The sequence below is a fragment of the Tupaia chinensis genome, unplaced genomic scaffold (assembly GCF_000334495.1).
Source record: "Tupaia chinensis unplaced genomic scaffold, TupChi_1.0 Scaffold000359_1, whole genome shotgun sequence".
NCBI lineage: Eukaryota > Metazoa > Chordata > Mammalia > Scandentia > Tupaiidae > Tupaia > Tupaia belangeri.
This window is the reverse complement of record NW_006159855.1, coordinates 2,548,508-2,568,277: the sequence shown is the minus strand read 5'-3', so window position 1 is coordinate 2,568,277 and position 19,770 is coordinate 2,548,508. Positions and strand designations below refer to the sequence as shown.

Here is a 19,770-nt window from a genome sequence, read left to right as displayed (position 1 = left end):
AGGGTACACCCTCTCTGAGCCTCAGTTTTCTTCTCTGTAAAATAAAGGGACAACCGGAAGATCTTTCTGAGGATTAAGGGAGAGAGTCACCAGAACCTGGTTTGCAAGATGCTGGGCATACAGTGGGGTTTAAAATGCCGCCGTCACTATCACTGAATAATGAATGGACAGGTGTCCCAGGTCGATTCACAACTAACTGATCAACAGCCAAGTCTGAGCAGCAGGCCAGGGGCTCTCCACCCACCCCCTCCTCCATGCCCTGAAGTCAAGAATCTCCCCTGTTCACATCGTCTTTTTTGAACTAGAAAACCTTCCGCGTTCACCATTCCGCCAAAGCCCGGGAAGCGAGTTGGGTGAGGATTACTAGCTCTGTTTTGAAGGGGAAGGGCCAGCGAGGTTAGGGGGTTTCTTAAGAATGGCTAAGGGCTTCCCAGGGGCAGCTCGGCATTTTTTTTCTGCTACCCCGCGCTGTCCCCAGGAAGGACAGCTGGATGTGGGGTGGTCTGGAGATTTCACCACCTCCTCTGCCTGCACGCCAGCTACCATTGCTTCAGAGCACTTCTAACCCTATCCTCTTCCTCTAGGATCTATTCTTGTGAATGGGCCTGGGTGTGAAAGGCCGGCTCCCCGTAATTAGAGTTAGGGAGGAAAAAACAAGAGTTAGGTTGGGGTAGCCAGAGAGAAGCCTGAGAAGCAGGGAGGTGGCAGGAGGTGGTGGCCTTGCCGGGAAGACAGCGAGTCTCTCTGAAACTGAAGCAAGTACTAACCTTTCCCATTGCCGTTAGCATTTCGACTAAAAATCTGGCATCTGACAGAGGCAGAAAACATATCTTCTTTTCAGCTGTGGAAAGGTCAGGCATATTTATCTGGCTTAATAATTTATAACTGATATTCAATGCTCCCTGGAAGGATCACCTCTAGGAACCCAGCCCACCCCCACTTCCCCTTGCCGCGCCAAGAGCCTGCGAGGCCCAGTCCTGTGCCACGTGGGTCAGAGATCAGAGGACACCTCTGTGCAGCCTGCTGCTTGTGCTCGGGCAGGCTCTAACCCTACCATCGATGAAGAGACAGCCCAGCCTCCCAAGTCTACTCCCGGGCCTGCCACATCTGAGTTCCCTGTGGCAATGGTGACACAAGGTCTCTTGAACGCTGCAAAGAAATTACAGAATTCTTCCTCTCCACCCCTTTTTTTCCTGGTCCCTTACCAGGAAAGATTTCTCTGAGGGTAAAAAAACATTTATAGGAAAGATGAAGGTGCCCAGAAAATTCGAAGAGACCCTAAAGCCAATGCCACCAGCCCAGGGGAGAGCTCAGTGGGTACTGAGACCCTGCCCCAGCCCCGCCAGGTGTCTAGAGAACCAAGCACTAAGGGATCCTGCTATCCCAACCCTAAGCTCCAGGATCTGGAGAGGCCCTTCCTCGGCCAGCAGGAGCATCACTCTCCCGCAGGGAAGCCTGGAAAAGCCTTCGCTGGAGCAGGGAGGGCCAGGCTCACTTGAGGAGGAACACAAGAGCCTGCCCACGTGATAAGAAGACTTTTTATTTGAAATATAGTCGGAGCAACATGAGTGTAGCCAAGAGGAGGAGGGGCTGGCCTGCCTGGGCAGCAGCCTCTCTAATGGCACGGGAGCAAGAGTACAGATATCCCAACATCTGTGTGCCCTGACCCCACTGCCGGGAAGGCAGACAGCCGCAGAACAAAGCCCCCGACGCACCTTCGGGAGGGGTCTGGCCCCCTGTACCCGCCTACCTTTGCCACACTTTCTGCCTCCCCCGGGTGCCAAACGGCAGTGTGCCCACCCCCAGAGACAATAAGCCAGGGTGACAATTAGTTCTCGGGACTACTGGGAAGAAAAAGAATCAGAGAAGGCAAGAAGGCAGGGCAAGGTGACCACGGGCCCTGGCCGAGCCCAGCTGGGCAGAGCTCTCCAGAGGCACTGACACACCCACATCCCTTCCCTCTCAGGCTCTGGAGGCCAGGAGGAGAGTGGGTGTCTGCAGGCAGAAAACCAAGAGGCCCCTGGCTAAAGGCAGCGAGCAGGGGACCTCCCAGGAGGGCACGGCCACTGAGGGTTTTCAAGCTGAGTGAACAGCACCGGGGTTGGAAGGACACAGACAAGAGCTGGGGACCGAGAAGCAGCACGAAGCCATAAATAACAGAAGCTAATTCAGCGCTGTGAGGGCTGACCCACATCTCCTGGGGCTGGGGGGCCTGGCACCTGCAGCTCAGGACTGACACTGCTCCAGGGCACGGCCAGCCACGCTCACACCGCAGCTCGTTTCCACGGGCCACACGACAGGTGGAAGACGCCATGGCGCCGCCCCGATCGCACACGCCGCAAAGCCTCCGGTCACACCTGAGGAGACAGTGCATGGCTGTCCTGGTCCTGAGACGCCTGTGGTCGACTCTGAGCACCGTGGGCACCGTCCTCCTTGGGGGCCAGGCCCAGTGATCTCCTCGCCTGCGGGTCGGCCGGCAAAGGCTCCCTGGCACACTCTCCCAATCCATTCTCTCTAGTCTCCATGGATGCCTCCTCCCCGGAGCCCTCCTCGGGCTCTGCTTCCTCTGCTGCTGCCTCTTCCTCCTCCTGGTCCTTCACCTTGTGGACAATGAAGAGGTGGCGGCTGAGGGAGCTGGCGGAGGTGTAGCACAAGCCACAGAGGAGACACTGGGCTGTGGAGCTGTCCGCCTGGTGCTGAGGTATGTGGCTCTGGAACTCCAGCCCCGAATCCGTGGCAAAGCTACATTTTGCACACTGGAAGAGGGACTTGTGCCTTTTGGTGGAAGAGACAGCCACGCCATTGCTGGTGCCTGGAGTGTCCCCCACTCCGCTGATTGGTCTTTTCAGATGGTTCACCTGAAAGGAGAGACAGCGTGAGCAGAGTCCAGGCTGAGTCCTGGATACCAGCCGCCAGCCGTGACCAATGTCACCCACGGACTCAAAGAAGGCATCCCCAGGCCAGGGTCACCCCGGGCCTAAAGCAGGCTGAGGTTTGATTTGTTCTGGTTCCTTGTTTTTGAAGCAACATATGCATGTGGCATGACACTGTGACGAGAGGGAAGGTAAAGGGAAGATAAAGTCTTTCCTACCCAGTCCCCAGGCCTGCTCTCCAAAGGGACACCCTGTTACCTGGCTGTGTGTCTCCGAGAGACATCTCACACCTATGCAAAACAAAACCATGGCCTTGCACCAAATGCCAGTGTGCCCTGCACCCTTCTCTTCCGTGACCTGCTTCTTTACCTAACGCTCCGCACTGGGGCTGGTCTCTGTGACGCTTACACAGAGGCTGCATTCTTGCGGTGGCGGCACCCCGGCCCATTGTGGGGATGAACAGTCCCGACTGGCAGACACTGAGCTGAGTGCCACCTCTGCTACTGCCTCAGCACTGCGGCCAGCGTCCTCGAACACGCCCTCTGTGGCCCAGACCAAAGGTCTTTCATAGGAAGTCCTAGAAGCAGAACTGCTGGATCGAAGGGTACGTGCATTTGGGGAATGGGGAGGGTGTGCATGTTATTCATGGGCAGATGTTGCCAAAAAATGTGCTAACACCGCTCCTGCTACCCAAGCAAGGGCTTTTGCCAACCAGCACGTCCCTCTGCATAGCCAAGGAAGTTCTGAAAACGCCCTGCATCTCCAGGCAGTTCTCCGAGCTCCCACCCCTGCCTGAGCTCTCCATGGGGCCTCCCCACAGAGAGCTGTGAGGAGCATGCAGTGCGGAGGGGAAAGCATGCTCACCCGCCCCCTCCAGGGGCTCTCCGAAGATAAGAGCAGGGAGGAGGTCAGAGGGCGAGGGGCTGCGATGGCAGATGCTAAGCTTGCCCCTTTCCTTAACTAGCGGGAGAGTGGAAAGGTGACTCAGCCAAGCATCACCTGCGCTGACAAGGGCTGCTGCGGTGGGGCAGGATGGTGCATGTGCAGGTGCTCCAGTGTCCCCAGTGCACGTCTCAGGAGGGGTCACAGTGACAGGTCCCTGCCCTCTGCTTGTGTGTAGTGCCCAGGCGGGTCACACAGGAATAGAGATGATCTGCCTAGGGGAAGTTGTCACTCGGATGGCTCCAAGGACACAACTACAGACAGGCTCCCTGTACCCCACTGATGCCCCTCCAGCTCCAGGCCTTGCTAAGCAGAAGGCTCCAGTGGGCGGGGAGCTCACACTCACCTGAGGGGAGTGTCCACCCGGAGGTCTAACTTTGGACGACTGGCTCAAATCGGGGTTTCTGATCCCATGCATAAGGCTGATGTGGCTCTCCAGGAGGGAGGGCCGAGGAAAACTGGGGCTGTCCTCTGTGCAGTACCTGCAAAAGCACGGCCGGGAGGCGTGTGAGTTCGCAGGCTGCAGGCGGCCTCTGTGCTCTGCGAACAAAGACCAGGAGGGAGGCTGGCAGACGCCTGTGTGCTTGGGCTGGCTGGTGCTGGCACTGGGTGCTCCCCAGAGAGATCCAGCTGGCCGGCCGGCCAGCCAAGGTGGCAGAAAACAACAAGGCAGAATACCTGTCTCCTGACACCTGGCCCTCAGCCACATCTCATTCTACACTCGCTGGTGTCACCATCCAGAGGCCTGGGGCTGGGCTAGTGGCCAGTGTGTGAGGGCCGAGGTACGTCCCGAAGTCGGGCCAGATGGCGATGATGCTGCTCAGCCGATGCTGCTCAGCCGGCGGGGTGCGCAGTCACATGACCCCCCTGGAACCTCAGGGCGTCATGACTGCTGTGTAGCCTAGAGCTAACAGGTGAGCTGGGAAGGGCCTAGGAGCCACTGGGATCTGGGAGCTGGTTTCTGCCTCAGCCACCACATTTTTCCAGTAAGAAACTTGCTTGCCTCTTGCCTCCGACCCTGACCTCAGAGCAGAGCAAAGCCCCATGGAGCAGTGAACTTGTGGCCTCCTCACTACCCCTTCGGGGACTCACCCACAGGTGTAGACCTTCTTCACTGTGTCGTGGTTGTTGCGGATGTGTTTGCGCAGGCTGTTGGGGGTGTGGAAGGACTGCTCGCACTGCCGACATGGGTACCGCTTCAACGTCTGAGGGAGGAGGTGACGGGGCACAGCATCAGCACCACGGGCAGCTCTTCTTAGGTGCCATGGGACATGAGGAGGGTGGCCCCACAGACCTTGAGACCTGTGGTGCCTACTCTGCCCAAAGCCCCAGGCGACCTCAGGGCTCAGCCCTGTAAGGGGACTGCGGCTACGTGTGACCGTGTGGCTGCACTTACCCGACTATGGCTCTTCTTCATGTGGGACACGTAGCTCTCCCGGTCGGGCACCCACTCTTGGCACTCCTGGCAGGTCCAGCCAGTGTTCCTCAGCCGGGGCCTGGCCTCAGCCCTACGATGGGCTTCGGGCCTACCCCAGCGGCCAGAGGGCAGGGAGCTGCCCCGAGCAGTCACGCGAGTGGCCGGGGGTTCAGGGGGAGCTCGAGAGCCAGGGCGGCTTGAGGACGTGTCGGCTGAAGACTGCAGGCTTGACAGCTCGTCCACGTTTCGGGGAACACCGTGGGTGCTCTGAGGATGGGGAGAGCGGTTACTGACTGGGCAAGGGGAAAGGTGCACAGAGTCAGACCTCCGGCCTGAGGCGTGCCCCCCTCTCCAGCCTCCTGCCCAAGGTACCTCACCTTCACGTGCTGCATCAGTTCTGGCTTCTGCACGAACAGCAGCGGACACTCGGGGCACTTGAAGACGCCCACCTGCGTCTTACCGACGTTCTGGGAGAAGTGCTGCTGGATGTGCCTCTTCTTGTTGAACACCATTTCACAGGAGCACTTGTAGATGAGCCTGAGGAGACAGGCCCCAGGGCGAGGTGGCCACGGCACTGCCGGCAGGAGCACACAGGCCCTGCGCCTTGGCTCTGCTCCCTGAACCAGGGTCGGGCTCACCACTCTGAGCCATGTGGCTACTCCCCTGCCTCAGTTTCTCTGCCCAGCCCTGCACCACCCCCTGCACCACCCAGGCCACTCCTTTCTGTCCCAGGGGGCGTGGAGCCGCACTCACTGGGAGGGTCTGTGGGGCTGGGCGGGGTGCTGGGTGGCACTGTGGTCCGCGGTGCTGCTGGCAGTCTTGAAGGCCATGGGGCAGAATGCACACTTGTGGAACACCTGGCAGTGCCGCTCCTGGATGTGGCTTTTCAGCAAGGCCAAGGTCACGTGGACAACCCCACAGTGGATGCACCTGGACAACAGAGGTGGGGTCGTGTGGTGGAGGGAGGTTAGACCCAGAGGTTGTACTGGAAGGGGGATGGAGGGTGGGAACGGGCATCCCTTCCACACACCTGTTTACCACCCTCCACATACACATCTTGAGAGCCCGCTTGCTATGGTCTGGTATGACACATCCCTCCAGGGCCACCCAAGTCCAAGGCCATGCCTGGTAGAGGAGGGGCAGAAACCCCAACCCTCCCCACACCGGCCAGAAGATACTCGGCAACCAAAAGCCTGAGCCAACCCAAGAGAAATTGGTGAGAGCAGAACGGAAGAGAAGGGCTCAGCAGTGACATCACCGGTGTCAATTTGTGGCAGAGGAATCGTGGAGGGAGGCTGCAGAAAGCCTGTGCCTTGGGACCAGCTATTGGCGTAATGGCTATGTCGCTGGACTCCCATGTAGTTGACCATGGTTCAAGCCCCGGACCCAGTGGCTTAAACTCACGCTAGGCGCATGTGCATGCATGCCCAAGATCCCGAGAGGAGAATGGAGAAGGGATTGCAACGTGGCCATCTGCCCCCCAGGGGGTGATTTCTCACTTTCTGTCTCTGTCTTTCTGGTGTGCACACCACTCACCCTATAGCAAAAACCTCTCAAAAAAATAAATAAATAAATAACCCCAAAAAAACCTGTGCCTTCTAGATGGCTGGTTCTGAACAAGCGAGGCGGCCATTCCAGAAAACATAGTCAAAAGGTGTCAGACTTGCCGCAACTACTACATTAAAGCAAGCAGCCTTGGGCTGGCTCTGTGGCCTGGGGGTTAAGAGTCGTATCCTGGGACTACATGGGGAGGCTCCAGGTTTATGTCTAGATGCCCTCCTGAACGTGCCAAGTGCATGTGTGTCCATGATCTGGGGCTAGCTGTGATTGAGGTGAATGGCTGTGTTAAGATCCTGTTGGTGGGGAGACGAATGACTGTCTGTCTGTCTCTTCTCTTCTCTCTCTTGAAAGAAACAAAGAAACCCAAACAATACTAGACGGTGGCACAGTGGTAGATGTGAGGGTCTACGGGGCTGACCCGCGTGGGAAGGTTCCAGTTCGTGCCTGGAGACCTCCCTGAACAGGCTGGGCACAGGCATGCCTGTGATCCAGAGTCAGCTGAAGGCTGAGGGCGGATGGCAGCACTGGGCTCCTGTTGTGGACGCTGACTCTGCTTCTCTCTCATGCTCATGAAAGAAAAAAGATATAGCCTCAGATGCTGCCAAGCCAAGCTCTTCTGTGACAAGACAGTAAGGGCTTTGTTTTGTGTTTTGTTTTTGTTTTTTTTTTTTTGAGAGACTTTTGCTATGGAGTACGTGTGCTCACCAGAGAGACAGAAAGTGAGACATCACCCCCCACCCCCGAAGATGGGGTGATCCGCAATCCCTTCTCCTCCATTCCCTTTGCAGGATTTTGGGCACACATGCACACGTGCCCAGCTTGCGTTTGAAGCTACCGGGTTGGGACTCGTACCGTGGTCAGCCATGTGGGGAGTCTAACACCTTAACCACTGCGCCACCTACTGGCCTGCAGTAAGGGCTTTCTATAACTCTATTTCTGGTTTACCTTGGTTCTCATGCACCTGAGAGTCTCCATGCTCTGTGACATGCAAAAGAAGCCAGACTACATTTGGAAATGTTCACGCCACACCAGAAACCTGGAAGTCATCCCTCTCTTCCCTATTCCTCACTCCAATATGCAAGCTACCCCCAAAGCTTGATGCATCCACTTCCTAAACCGTCATCTACCTCTTCTCTATCCCCACGGCACGCGCTCTGTGTACAACTGCTTAGCGTTGCCGTGACCTGGTCTGTGTGTGCTAGCACCCCTACCAATACCTTTGCCAGGTGTGTTCCCCCGGTTCTTCTACCTCAAAACCCTCCTCTCTCCTTTACGAAGGCTTCCTGGCTATTCCCACGGACGGGGCTGACCACTCTGAGGACTGCCTGTGATGTGTTTGTGACTGCAGCCCCATGGAGGGCGAGGGCTGTGTCTTAATTGTCTCTGCACCCTAAGTGTCTAATATGGTGCTAAAGACGATAAGAAGTACACAAAGAAAAGTCAAACGAACTATTGAGTTGATGAGAAAGTCATGACGCCTTTTCGTATGGAAAAAAATGTCATGACTTTTCCAACAACCCGATACCTCAAAAATTCTTCAAATGCCAGGAACCAGCAGTTAGCATAACGGCTATGTCGCTGGACTCCCACGTAGTCGACCGCGGTTCGCATCCCGGACCCGGTTGCTTAGAACTCACGCCGGGCGCGTGTGCGTGCGTGCCCAAGATCCCGAGAGGAGACTGGAGGAGAAGGGATTGCGGCGTGACCATCCACCCTGGGGGGTGATTTCTCGCTTTCTGTCTCTATGTCTCTCTCTGTCTGTCTGGCGAGCGCACGTACCCTATAGTGAAAATCTCTCCCAAAAAAAAAATTCTTCAAGTGCCAAAGAGCAGAAAACTTCACTGATTTGTGCCACTACCTTTCAGGAAGATGATAAAGGAGGGAACCCTCAAATGTAGTAAATCCATAAAAAAGACCTAAATTGGTCAGTGTAGAAGTTACAGATAGATGAGTTCTAGAGGAAGTTTTCTCCCCTACTTTGATCTTCCTGAAAATAACTGTGTGTTTGTATGCCTGCCACAGTAGAGGAGAACCTGTTTAAAACACAAGTTGTCTTGGTTTCACGATGAGGCTGATCATTTTTTCCATCCTCAGATTTTGCTCCTCACAAGCTGACAAGAGTTAACCAAAATAATGACCCTGGAGCTGTGTGAGCTTGACATTTGTACAGCTCCGTCTGTTAACGAAGACTGAGGAGTAGTACTACAATTAGTATGTCGAATATGAAACAGTACTTTAGATTAATAAGCCAGACATGATAACTTTGTGAGAGAATTGAAGTTACATACTTTCTAAAACCAAAATAACAGAGTGTTCCATATATCCTAATAGCCCTAAAATCTTCCTCTTCAAAACTATTTTTTTTTTTTTTTAATTCAACTCCTTGGGACCAGCAGATGGCATAGCAATTACATCAAAGGACTCCCACATAGTTGATTGCTGTTAGAGTCCCAGACCGGGTGGCCTGAAAATCACGCCGGGTATGTGGGAATGTGTACCCAAGATCCAGGGAGGAGAGCGGAGGGAAAGGGATGTGGCATGGTCATCCCTGCTGGGGGGTGATTTCTCACTTTCCCTCTCACCGTCTGTGTCTCTCCCCGGCAAATGCACATGCCCTAAGGCAAAAACCTCTAAAAAAGAAATGTAACCCCTTATTCTTCTCCTTCTTGCTTTTCCTGTTTTCTACAAACATTTTTTAAAGATTTTTAAAGAATTTTTAAATTTTAATTTAATTTATTTATTCATTTATTTTAATTTGACCAGAGAAAGAGAGAGAAAGAAAGCGAGAAAGCAAGCCACCAGGCCCAGGACTTGAACTGTGGTTGGCCATGTGGGAGTGTCCAGCGCCTTAACTGCCATGCCACCTGCTGGTCCCCCTCTATGAAGCATTAATAGTACACTCACATACCAACAAAAATTGTACTATCAGGCTGGAACCTGAGCCCCTTAAGATCAAATCTCACTCATTCTGAAAGAAATCCTGGCCTAGGAAAAGGACCAGCCTTCGAGCAATCCCAGGACGGCAACCCACCTGTAGCCCACCTTGCGGGCGTAATGCAGGCAGTTCTCCTTCACGTGGGTCTGGAAGTAGGCAGAGCGGCAGAGGACCCCGCACTCTGGGCAGCAGTAGGGAGACTTGTGTGTGTGAATCCGCTGGTGGGCGCAGAAGCTGCACTGGTTGGGCAGCAGCATCTGGCATACTGGGCAAGTCTAGGGACGAACACCGAGAAGGCAGATCATGCAGGTGCTGCGGGCCTGTGGCTCTCCACACAGAGCTATCTGGCTTCCCAGGACATGGGCCAGAACAGCTCTCCTCCCGCTCCAGCCCCCACCCCGCAACTAACTCTCTTCAAACTCTCCTTGGACACTCGTGACAGCCCCAGACCGCATTAGAACTAGTGATGCTGACACCCAAACAAGCATTGCTTGCCAACTTATAACCAGAGACAGATCCGACCCTATTTTCCCAATTCCTACCTCTAGGACTGTTTCTCTCCTCTGACTTACGAGAGACACAGTCTTTCCTTTCTGGACGCTTCAAATTACTTAGAATTCTTCTATTTTTTTAATTAAATTTATTATTATTATTTTAAAATTTGGCATAAGGTACATGTGTTCACCAGAGAGAAAGTGAGAATGCAAGCCATCAGGTTCAGGACGCAAACTTTGGCTGGCCACAGGGGAGTCTATCTAGCACCTTAAGCACCACACCACATGCTGATCCAGGAACTTAGAATTCCAAGACCTCACTGCATTGTCAGACACACCCAGGCCTCTGTGTCTCAGGTCAGCAGAGACGATTCTTGCCACCCACTTGCCACCACGACCTGCTCAGCACCTCAGCTCAGGTTTAGCAGCTTCTGAAGTAGAATGAGCCCGCCATGTTTGTACACAGAAGCCCTCGGTGCAAACTGACTGGGTGGCCCTGCCAGTGTCCACTGTCCTAGCCATGTATGCCCACTCTGGGGGTGGGGGTCCCTGAGTCACAGCTAACCAAATACACCTACAGATGAGAGCAGATCAGGCAACGGCACCTTTGTTCTCAGTCCCCAAGGAGAACCAGGGAAAGATAAGCCTGGCAGCAGATTGGCTGACGCTCTAGGCAGAGCCCAGAGTGTAGGAGAAGGAAGCAATGGATCAAGCTGTGCCTTCAGCCTGCACACGCCATTTGTACAGTGACTTCTTAGGAAGAGGGGACACCTGTACTGCTCACCAAGAGGTTATTGCTTTTTGCCTTTTTTTTTTCTTTTTTGGCCACAGGACATCTGTACTCATCAGAGAGACAGAGATACAGAAAGAGAGGGAAAGTGAATAAATAATATTGATCTTGGGTGGGCTCCATGGTATAGCATTAGGTAGTGTGCAGAGGAAGCCAGATCTCACCGGGTCAACCAGGGTTCAAATCCTGGCCCCACTGGCTTCATGCTGAGTCTATATATGCCCAGAAACATGACAAGATTCAGAATTAGAGACAAAAGGGGACCGGCAGGTAGCATGGTGGTTAAGGGCACTGGATTCCCATATGGCCAACCATGGTTCAAGCTTGCTTTCTCACTTTTTCTCTCTCTTGCTCTGTCCATCTACAGTCAAATTTAAATAAATAAATAAATAAAGTTAAATAATTCTTTTTTTTTTGGGGGGGGAGAGGTTTTTGCTATAGGATACGTGTGCTCACCAAAAAGACTGAGAGACAGAGACAGAAAATGAGAAATCACCCCCCAGGGGGACTGCAGGCCATAATCCCTTCTCCTACATTCTCCTCTCTGGATCTTGGGCACACAAGCACACGTGCCCGGCATGAGTTTAAGCCACCAGGTCCGGGACTCGAACCACAGTCGACTACATGGGAGTCCAGCGGCATAGCCATTACACTAACTGCTGGTCCCAAATAAAATAATTCTCTAAAAAAAAACAAGAATCGGAGGAAAAAAGTCTTAGTGCGATTAGGCCCTGTTGAGGGGTGCTTTCTCTCTCGCTCTCCTCTGCCCTCCCTCTCATGTTCTCATGTGCTTTCTGGCATTAAAAAAAAAAAGTTTTGATATCTGTATGACATAGGTATGTTTATATAATTTTCTAATTATATTTAGTAGGAAAACCTTGGGAACCAGAATTTTCAGATAAAATCAGTTACATAAAAATTCTACCATTGGAACTAGCAGATGGCATAATGGTTATGTAGCTGGACTCCCATACAATCAACAACGGTTCAAATCCTGGACCTAGCAGCTTGAAATTCATGCCAGGCACATGTGTGTGCATGCCCAAAATCCCAAGAGAATGGAAGAGAAAGGACTGCATCTCCCACTGGGGGTGATTTCTTGCCTTCTGTCTCTCTCTGTCTTTCTGGCAAACTCACATGCCCTGCAGCAAAAATCTCTAAAAAAAAAAAAAAAACTAAAACTATTCTCTTAAACTTGAATACCAGTATAAACTCATAGTTTTCTTCTTTCTTAAAATAACATATCTCTTAGCTCTGGCCACCAAAAATGCCAAAGAGAATTACATAGAGCATATCTAGTGTCCAGATTCTGACCTCTAAATACCATTCCTCACCAAAACAAACTAAAAGAAAGGCTGTTCTAGATAAAGTGCCCAAGACATCTCACTGGGACTGAAAATAAGGAAGGATTAACAAGTCCATGTCTAAAGGAAATACCAGCCAGTCTGATGATGATCCCACTGGCCAAAGATAGGGCATCAGAAAGGATAAGTGGCCCAGCCATAGCGTGGCAGTGCTGACACTGTGCTTGCTCTGCTGGCTGGAACCACGTGGGAGGGCCCGTGTGATTCTAGTTCAACCTGAAGGCCAGGTGTGCTTGTGTGTGCCTATAATCCCAGACACTCAGTGAGGCTGAGGCAGGAGGATGACAAGCTCCAGGGTGCCCAGGACAGCATGGTAAGATCCCATGTGAAAAAGAACCAGGAGTGATGGGTCATGCCTATAATTCCAGCTGGGAGGCTGAGGCAGGAGGAGAGTGACAAGGCGAGACACCATCAGTTTAAAAAACAGAATGAGGTTGGGGCCAGCAGGTGGCATGGTGGTTGAGGTGCTAGGTTCCCACATGGCTGACCACAGTTCGAGTCCCGGTCTTGGCAGCTTGCTTTTTCACTTTCCTGCCCTCTCTCTCTCTGTCAAGCACACATGCCCTGTAGGAAATTAAATAATAATAATAATAATGATAAATAAAATTAAATAAATAATTCTTTAAAAAAATAGAATGAGTGAATACATAAACATATTGAATACCTAAGAATCTGTGAGTTCTTCATGACACTAACACTAAAAATAATGGAGATCGCTCCCTGGGCTCGGACCTAGTTGGTGGCAATATGGCTAAACGTATCAAGAAGGTTGGCATCGTCTGTAAATATGGGACCCACAATGGTGCCTCCCTCCAGAAAATGGTGAAGAAAATTGAAATCAGCCAGTACGCCAAGTACACTTTTGCTCCTTCTGTGGCAGAACTAAGATGAAGAGATGGGCTGAGGGGATCTGGTGCTGTGGTTCCTGCATGAACTCAGTAGCCGGTGGTGCCTGGACCTGCACCCACTTCAGCTTCACAGTGAAGTCTGCCATCAGAAGACTGAAGGAACTGAAAGACCAGGAGACGCTCCATAGACATTTGGAATATCGATAGCCTACAATAAATGGGTTAATCTATGTAAAATAATAATAATAATAATGGAGATCACTCATCCTTATTTGGATGGCTACTATCAAACCAACCAACCAACCAACAAAAACAGGGCTGGCTGCATGGTACAGTAGTAATGTGTCACTTGAGAGAGCTCGGCCCACACAAAGACTGTGACTTGAATTCCTGGCAGAGTCTGCCTGAAGCAAAACAGACATGCAGACAATTGCCAGGATCTGACCAATCGAAGACTGGAGGAAAGGAATGGCTGCATGACCAGGCCCCGTGGGGGCAGGCCTGTCTCTCTCTCTCTCTCTTACACTCACGTGTGTGCAAACACATATCATCATGAATAAAGAGCGGGAAAGAACATAAAATAGTAAGTCCTGTCAAGGATGTAGAGAAACTGGAGTCTTTGTACAATGTTGGTGGGAATGTAAAATGTACAGCTGCTGTGGGTGACACGTATGTGCCTGGCGGTTCCTCAAAAAATTACACAGAATTACCGTATGACTTAGCAATGTCACTTATGGGTATATACCCAAAAGAACTGAAATCAGGGTCTCAAAGATCTATTTGTACACACAAGTTCATGGAAGCATCATTCACAATAGCTAAAACATGGAAGCAACCCAAGCGTTCATCAGAGGGTTAACGGCTAAACACAAAGTGGTATGTGTGTATGCGCATGCATGCATGCATACACATACACACACACAATGAAATATTAGCCTCAGAAAGAATGGAAATTCAGGACTGGCCTCCTAGTATAGTAGGCAGGTGCTCTGCAGAGGAAGCTAGATTCCATACAACCAACCAGGGTTCAAATCTCAGCTTCATGAGCTTGAAAACCAGACCATGGGCTTGAAAAATAAATGTGCTCAGGATCGTGACGGAGTTGAGAATTAGAGGTAAAAGGGTTGTGACATGACCGGACCACGTTAAGGGAGGTCTCACTTTCTCTCTCACACATGTGCACGCAATCTCTGGAAAAAAGAAAGAATGGAAGCCCTGACACATGCTACAACATGGATAGTCTAACCATATGCTAAGTGAAATAAGCCGGATATGAAAAGACACACGCTTTATGATTCTATTTACATAAGGTACTTACAGGAATCAAACTCAAAAAAAAAAGAGAGAATAGAATGGTGGGTGCCATGGGGGAGAGACACAGGGAACTGTTTAATGGGTACAGGCTTCAGCTTTGAGATCAGCTGCATGACAATGTGAAGGTACTTAGCACTACTCAACTGTACACTTAAAAGTGGTTAAGATGGCAGGGCCAGCAGATGGTGCAGTGGGTAAGGTGCTAGACCACCACGTGGCCAACTGCAGTTCAAGTCCTGCACCTGGTATGCTGGACACAAGTGCATACGTGCCCAGAATTCCAGGAGAATGGAGACAGGATTGCGGGGTAGCCATCCCATCTGGGGATGATTTCTCACTTTCCCTCTCGCTGTCTCTGTCTCTCCAGCAAGCACATATACCCTATAGCAAAAACCTTTAAAAAAAAAATGGCTAGGGGGGGACAGCATGGAGGGTGTGGGTAACTCCCACATGGCCGACTAGGGTTCAAGTCCTGGAACTGGTGGCTTGCTTTCTCACTTTTCCTCTCTCCCTCTGTGTCTCTCTCTGGTCAAATTAAAATAATGAATAAATAATTTTTTTGGAGAGGTTTTTGCTATAGGGCGCGTGCGCTCGCCAGAAAGACAGAAACAGACAGAGAGATAGAAAGCAAGAAATCACCTCCCAGAGGGGATGGCCATGCCACGATCCCTTCTCCTCCATTCTCCTCTCAGGATCATGGGCACACACACATGCACACACGCCCGGCTTGAGTTTAAGCTACCGGGTCCGGGACTCAAACCATGGTCAGCTATGTGGGAGTTCAGCGACATAGCCTTTATGCTAACTGCTGGTCCCAATAAATAATTCTTAATAAAAAAGAGAAAACAAACAAATGAACTATTTATTCCATTTTCCAAAATAAATTATATTTGAGAGTAACCAAACAGCCCTCATGGAAGAAGGGAAGATACTTTATATGGAATTACAACTAATAAACAAGGAAGAATGAAATTAGAAATAACATCTCTCTGAAACTCTTAATGAAATTAGATTCAAACGCTGATTATTGATAGATGCTAAAATGTCTAGCTAGGTGAGAGGCAGAGAACTTTACAAGGCAAGGGTCAGAGTCTCACCACCTCCATTCACTGATCTAAAAGTGAGGTACGAGGGGCTGCGCCTCCTGCAGGAAGAACATGGCACCCTCCCCCGCCACCACCTGAACCTGAATCAAACAGAGGCTTTACTGCTAACTTCTGGTCTACAGAAAATGATGGGGTATGGAGGAAAAAATTACTTGTATGAAGACGGGATCAGTGAAACCCAGAATTGCCCTGGAAACTTCAGGACAGATGACCCACTTTTTTTTTTTTTTCTTTTTAGGGTGCATGTGCTCACAGACAGAGACATTGAGAGGGAAAGTGAAAAATCACCACCCAGGGGGTTGGTCACACTACAGTCCCTTCTCCGCCATTCTCCTGGGGTCTTGGGCATGCATGCACACACACCTGGCGTGAGTTTCAAGTCACCAGGTCCGGGACTTGAACCACAGTTGGCCATGTGGGAGTCCAGCAACATCTGCTACATCATCTGCTGGCCCCTGGATGACCTAGTTTCTTCGACACGTCAATGGCATGGAAAAAAGGGGATCCAGAGAGGAGGTGGGAGGAGCATTCTCGATGGAGCAAGACAAGAAACACCATACACAAATGGAATGTGTGGCCATGTTTGGGTCCTTACATGAGATAACTCCAACTATGAGAAGACACTTCTTGACATATTTGAGAAAATTAGAATATGAACAATTATTAAGCAACATTAAGAATTTGTTATTAATTTTTTTCTAAGAATTGGCTTATTTAACTTTATTTATTTTAATTTGACCAGAGAGGGACAGAGCCAGAGAGAGCAAGAGAGCAAGAGTAAGAGGGAAAGTGAAAAAGCAAGGCACCAGGTCCAGGACTTGAACCGCAGTCGGCCATGTGGGAGGTCCAACGCCTTAACCATCACGCCAACTGCCGACCCAATAATTTGTTATTAATTGTTAGGTGTGATAATGATTATGGATTAATAAATGCTTAACAAGAAAAGACAGGCCCTCTGTGCTGACCTCCTGCCCCAAACAGGTGGCTCTGAAGGCAAGAACGATGAATACACTCCTTCGGTCACTACAGGGTGAGGTAGACTCCCAGGAAGAAGACAAACAGTCCCAAAACTCATTTTGCAGGTCCTGTTCTGTGTGGACCCCACCCCACCCCACCCGTCTACCCTCTGCCCTTGACACATGGCTAGAAGCCTGAGTACTGTCATGAGGAAACCCAAGCCCAGCACCCATCGAGGCTGGTTTCTGAGCCTGGAACTCAAGCCTTCCCCCTTCCCCTGAGAATCAGGGGCCACTCTCAGTGGCAGCTTGTGTGAGGGATTTGAGCTAAGTTGAGAGAAGCCTGACAGCCTCTTTCAGGACTCCCTTCTCTTCCTGTCTGGGGAGTGCTCTTGCCAGGCAGAGAAGATGTAGGATGAAAAGGGGCCCAGCCTGGGATTTTACATCCAGACCTTGCCCACTGAGCTTCAGAAGATGGGTAAGAGCAGTGTGAAAAACTCACAGGTCCAGACATCAGACCTCTACTGCCAGGCTCCTCATCATATTTGACTCAGAAAAAGCAATCCTGCCAAGGACGCTGAAGCCTCTGGGGAAGGGGCCCAGGGACCACACTTCTGGTGATTCATCACAACGAAAATGCAGGGAGGCTGGCAGGTGACATGGTGGTTAAGGCACTGGACTCCCACATGGCTGATCATAGTTCGAGTCCTGGACCTGGTGGCTTGCTTTCTCACTTTCTCTCTCTTGCTCTCGCTCTGTCCCTCTCTGATTAAATGAAAGAAAGAAAGAAAGAAAGAGAGAGTAAGTCAAAATAAAATAATTCTTTTTTTAAAAAAGAAGAAAATGCAGGGACCAGCAGATGGCATAATGGTTACATCACTGAACTCTCATGTAGTTAACCACAGTTCGAGTCCCGGACCTGGCAGCTTAAAACTCACCCCAGGCATGTGTGTGTAAGTGCCCAAAATCCCAAGAGGAGAATAAAGCAGAAGGGATTGCAGCATGGCCATCCTGTCTGGTGGGTGATTTCTTGTTTTTAAAATGCAAATAGACACAGAGAAGGTGAACAGGAGAGGCCACCCAGTGACATCATGGCACCGAAAGGGGCCAGGACCTCTGCAGGATCTCCACAGGCTGACCAAATGCAACCTCCTGCCTCTACCCCAACACTCCCAGGGGTGGCCAGCCTCAGGCCCAGGAACCCTCATTCCTCAAACCCTCTCTATGCATTCCGGGACCTTTATTCCCTATATCTGCAATATCCTTCCCTTCTGCCTCCTCCAGACTCACCTCTGCAGGCCCAACTTAAACGTCCCCTCCCCACAGCACCTTCCTCATGCCAAGTGTCACCACAAGCAGTACCTCTGAGGCGCTCTGTGCAATGGCTTTATGCTGACTCTGTGCTCGCCCTGGTTGTCTGTGCTGTACTGCAGCTGCAGGGACGCTGCGCCTGCCTCTGCTAAACCACTGAGGGCTCCTGGAGGGAGAGGAGACCCTCCTGGTACCATCTCCTGCTGGGCGTAGGGTCCCACGTAGTGGGCACTCTGAAAACATGCATGGCTGATGGACCACCAACATGTGCACAGGCCCCTGGAGAACTCGAGTAAAAGAAGTTGCTCTGCTGTGGCCCTGGAGCAGGGATGACATGAGGGGCTGGGCCTAGCTACACTGTGAAGAGGACCACCTGCAAGGTAAGACTGGAGCCACCCACCCCATTATCCCTTCATGGGACCTGCAAACACATCACACAGATAGCCACCACCGTACCGGGTATTCTCAGCAGAGAATGCCTTTTCGGCTTTTAAATTTTTGTTTTGTTTTGTTTATAAGTCAGAGGGCATGTGTGCTTGCCAGAAAGATGGAGAGGCAGAGACAGAGATAGAGGGGGGAGGGAGAAAGTACCCACCCATGAGGGATGGTCACGCTGCAATCCCTTCCCCTCCATTCCTCTATCCTGTTGGGATTTGGGGCACACATGCACATGCGCCCAGTGTGTTTTTCAAGCTGCCATGGCTGGGAATTAAACCATGGTCAGCCATGTGGGATCTGGCTCCCTTAACCACTAGGTGACGGGCCAACCTGGAACGCCTTTTCAATAAAAAACAAACATCTTGGGACCAGCAGTTGGCGTAATGGCTATGTCACTGGTCTCCCATGTAGTTGACCACAGTTCAAGTCCTAGACCCAGTGGATTAAATTCACGCCGGGCGCATTTGCGTTCATGTCCAAGATCCCAAGGGGAGAATGGAGGAGAAGGGATTGCAGCGTGGCCATCCCTCTGGGGGGTGATTTCTCACTTTCTATCTCTGTCTCTATTTCTGGCAAGCATACGCACCCTACAGCAAAAACCTCTCAAAAAAAAAAAAAAAAAGAAAGAAAAAAAAACATCGCAAAGTACCAGAACCAAGCAGCAGAGGAACACAGCCGCTCTCCTGGAGTGGGGAGAGCAGGACAAAGGAGGCCTCAGGCTTCTGCTGCAGGGCCTGGCTGTCTGCTCACTCTCCTTCCCACCACCTCGCTCCCATCATGGCCCTGCTGCAGTTTCCTCAAAGGGACTCTGCAAAAACGGCCATGTCTGCTGCAGAGCAGACAACGGGGTTGAAGACAGGGTTCTTAGGTACAAGGGCAAGGACTCACCTGCCTCTGGCCCAAGTTCCCTGAGCACATGACGGCACTGTACTGACACCTACCAGGACCCAGGAGGCCGTCCCGTGGAGACCAGGGCCCTCCCAGCCCTGGGGAGTGGGTGTCGAGCGGAACGTGGGGCTTGTCCCCAAACAAGCGAATCTTCCGTCTCCCCTCAGTAACGGAGAGTGCCTTTCCCAGTAAACCGAGAGCACAGCATGAAGAGGCGGGCCACTCGCCGGCCACCTCGCCAGACGTCCTCAGCAGAGACCCAGAACCCACCACTGCCACACCTCCAGGCACTTCTGTCTCCACACCCAGTCATGGAACCCGAGCGAGCCAGGGGCCTGGCACCCCATGCAGTGAAGGCCTGCTTACCAGCCCCTCAGTGTCCTCCGTCGTCCTCTGGAAATGTGCAGCAAGGACCATGAAGTCCCTTATCTGCTTGTGACATTCAGGACACTTGATTCCGTACCGGATAAGCCTCACGGGGTCTGGGTAGAGCGGCAAGGCTGGAGGTGGGGGGCTGGCGCTGCCCGAGGACAG

The 19,770-nt window shown here is 51.6% G+C and overlaps 1 protein-coding gene across 3 annotated transcripts in view; it reads right to left on the bottom strand.

Annotated features, from left to right (window-relative positions):
- Positions 1-1,520: 1,520 nt before the first annotated feature.
- The window catches only part of ZNF592 (zinc finger protein 592), a 51,742-nt gene continuing 33,492 nt past the window's right edge, over positions 1,521-19,770 (bottom strand). For all 3 annotated transcript variants that reach the window (XM_006152843.3, XM_006152845.3, XM_006152842.3), the window contains 8 exons: positions 19,603-19,770; positions 9,824-10,002; positions 5,986-6,162; positions 5,610-5,769; positions 5,212-5,499; positions 4,908-5,020; positions 4,162-4,297; positions 1,521-2,858 (listed from right to left, as the gene is read on the bottom strand). The exon at positions 19,603-19,770 is cut by the window's right edge and continues 2,044 nt beyond it. In XM_006152843.3, the coding sequence (XP_006152905.1) occupies positions 2,352-2,858; positions 4,162-4,297; positions 4,908-5,020; positions 5,212-5,499; positions 5,610-5,769; positions 5,986-6,162; positions 9,824-10,002; positions 19,603-19,770 (1,728 nt within the window). In that variant the 3' untranslated portion in view covers positions 1,521-2,351. The remainder of the gene's footprint in view (positions 2,859-4,161; positions 4,298-4,907; positions 5,021-5,211; positions 5,500-5,609; positions 5,770-5,985; positions 6,163-9,823; positions 10,003-19,602) is intronic.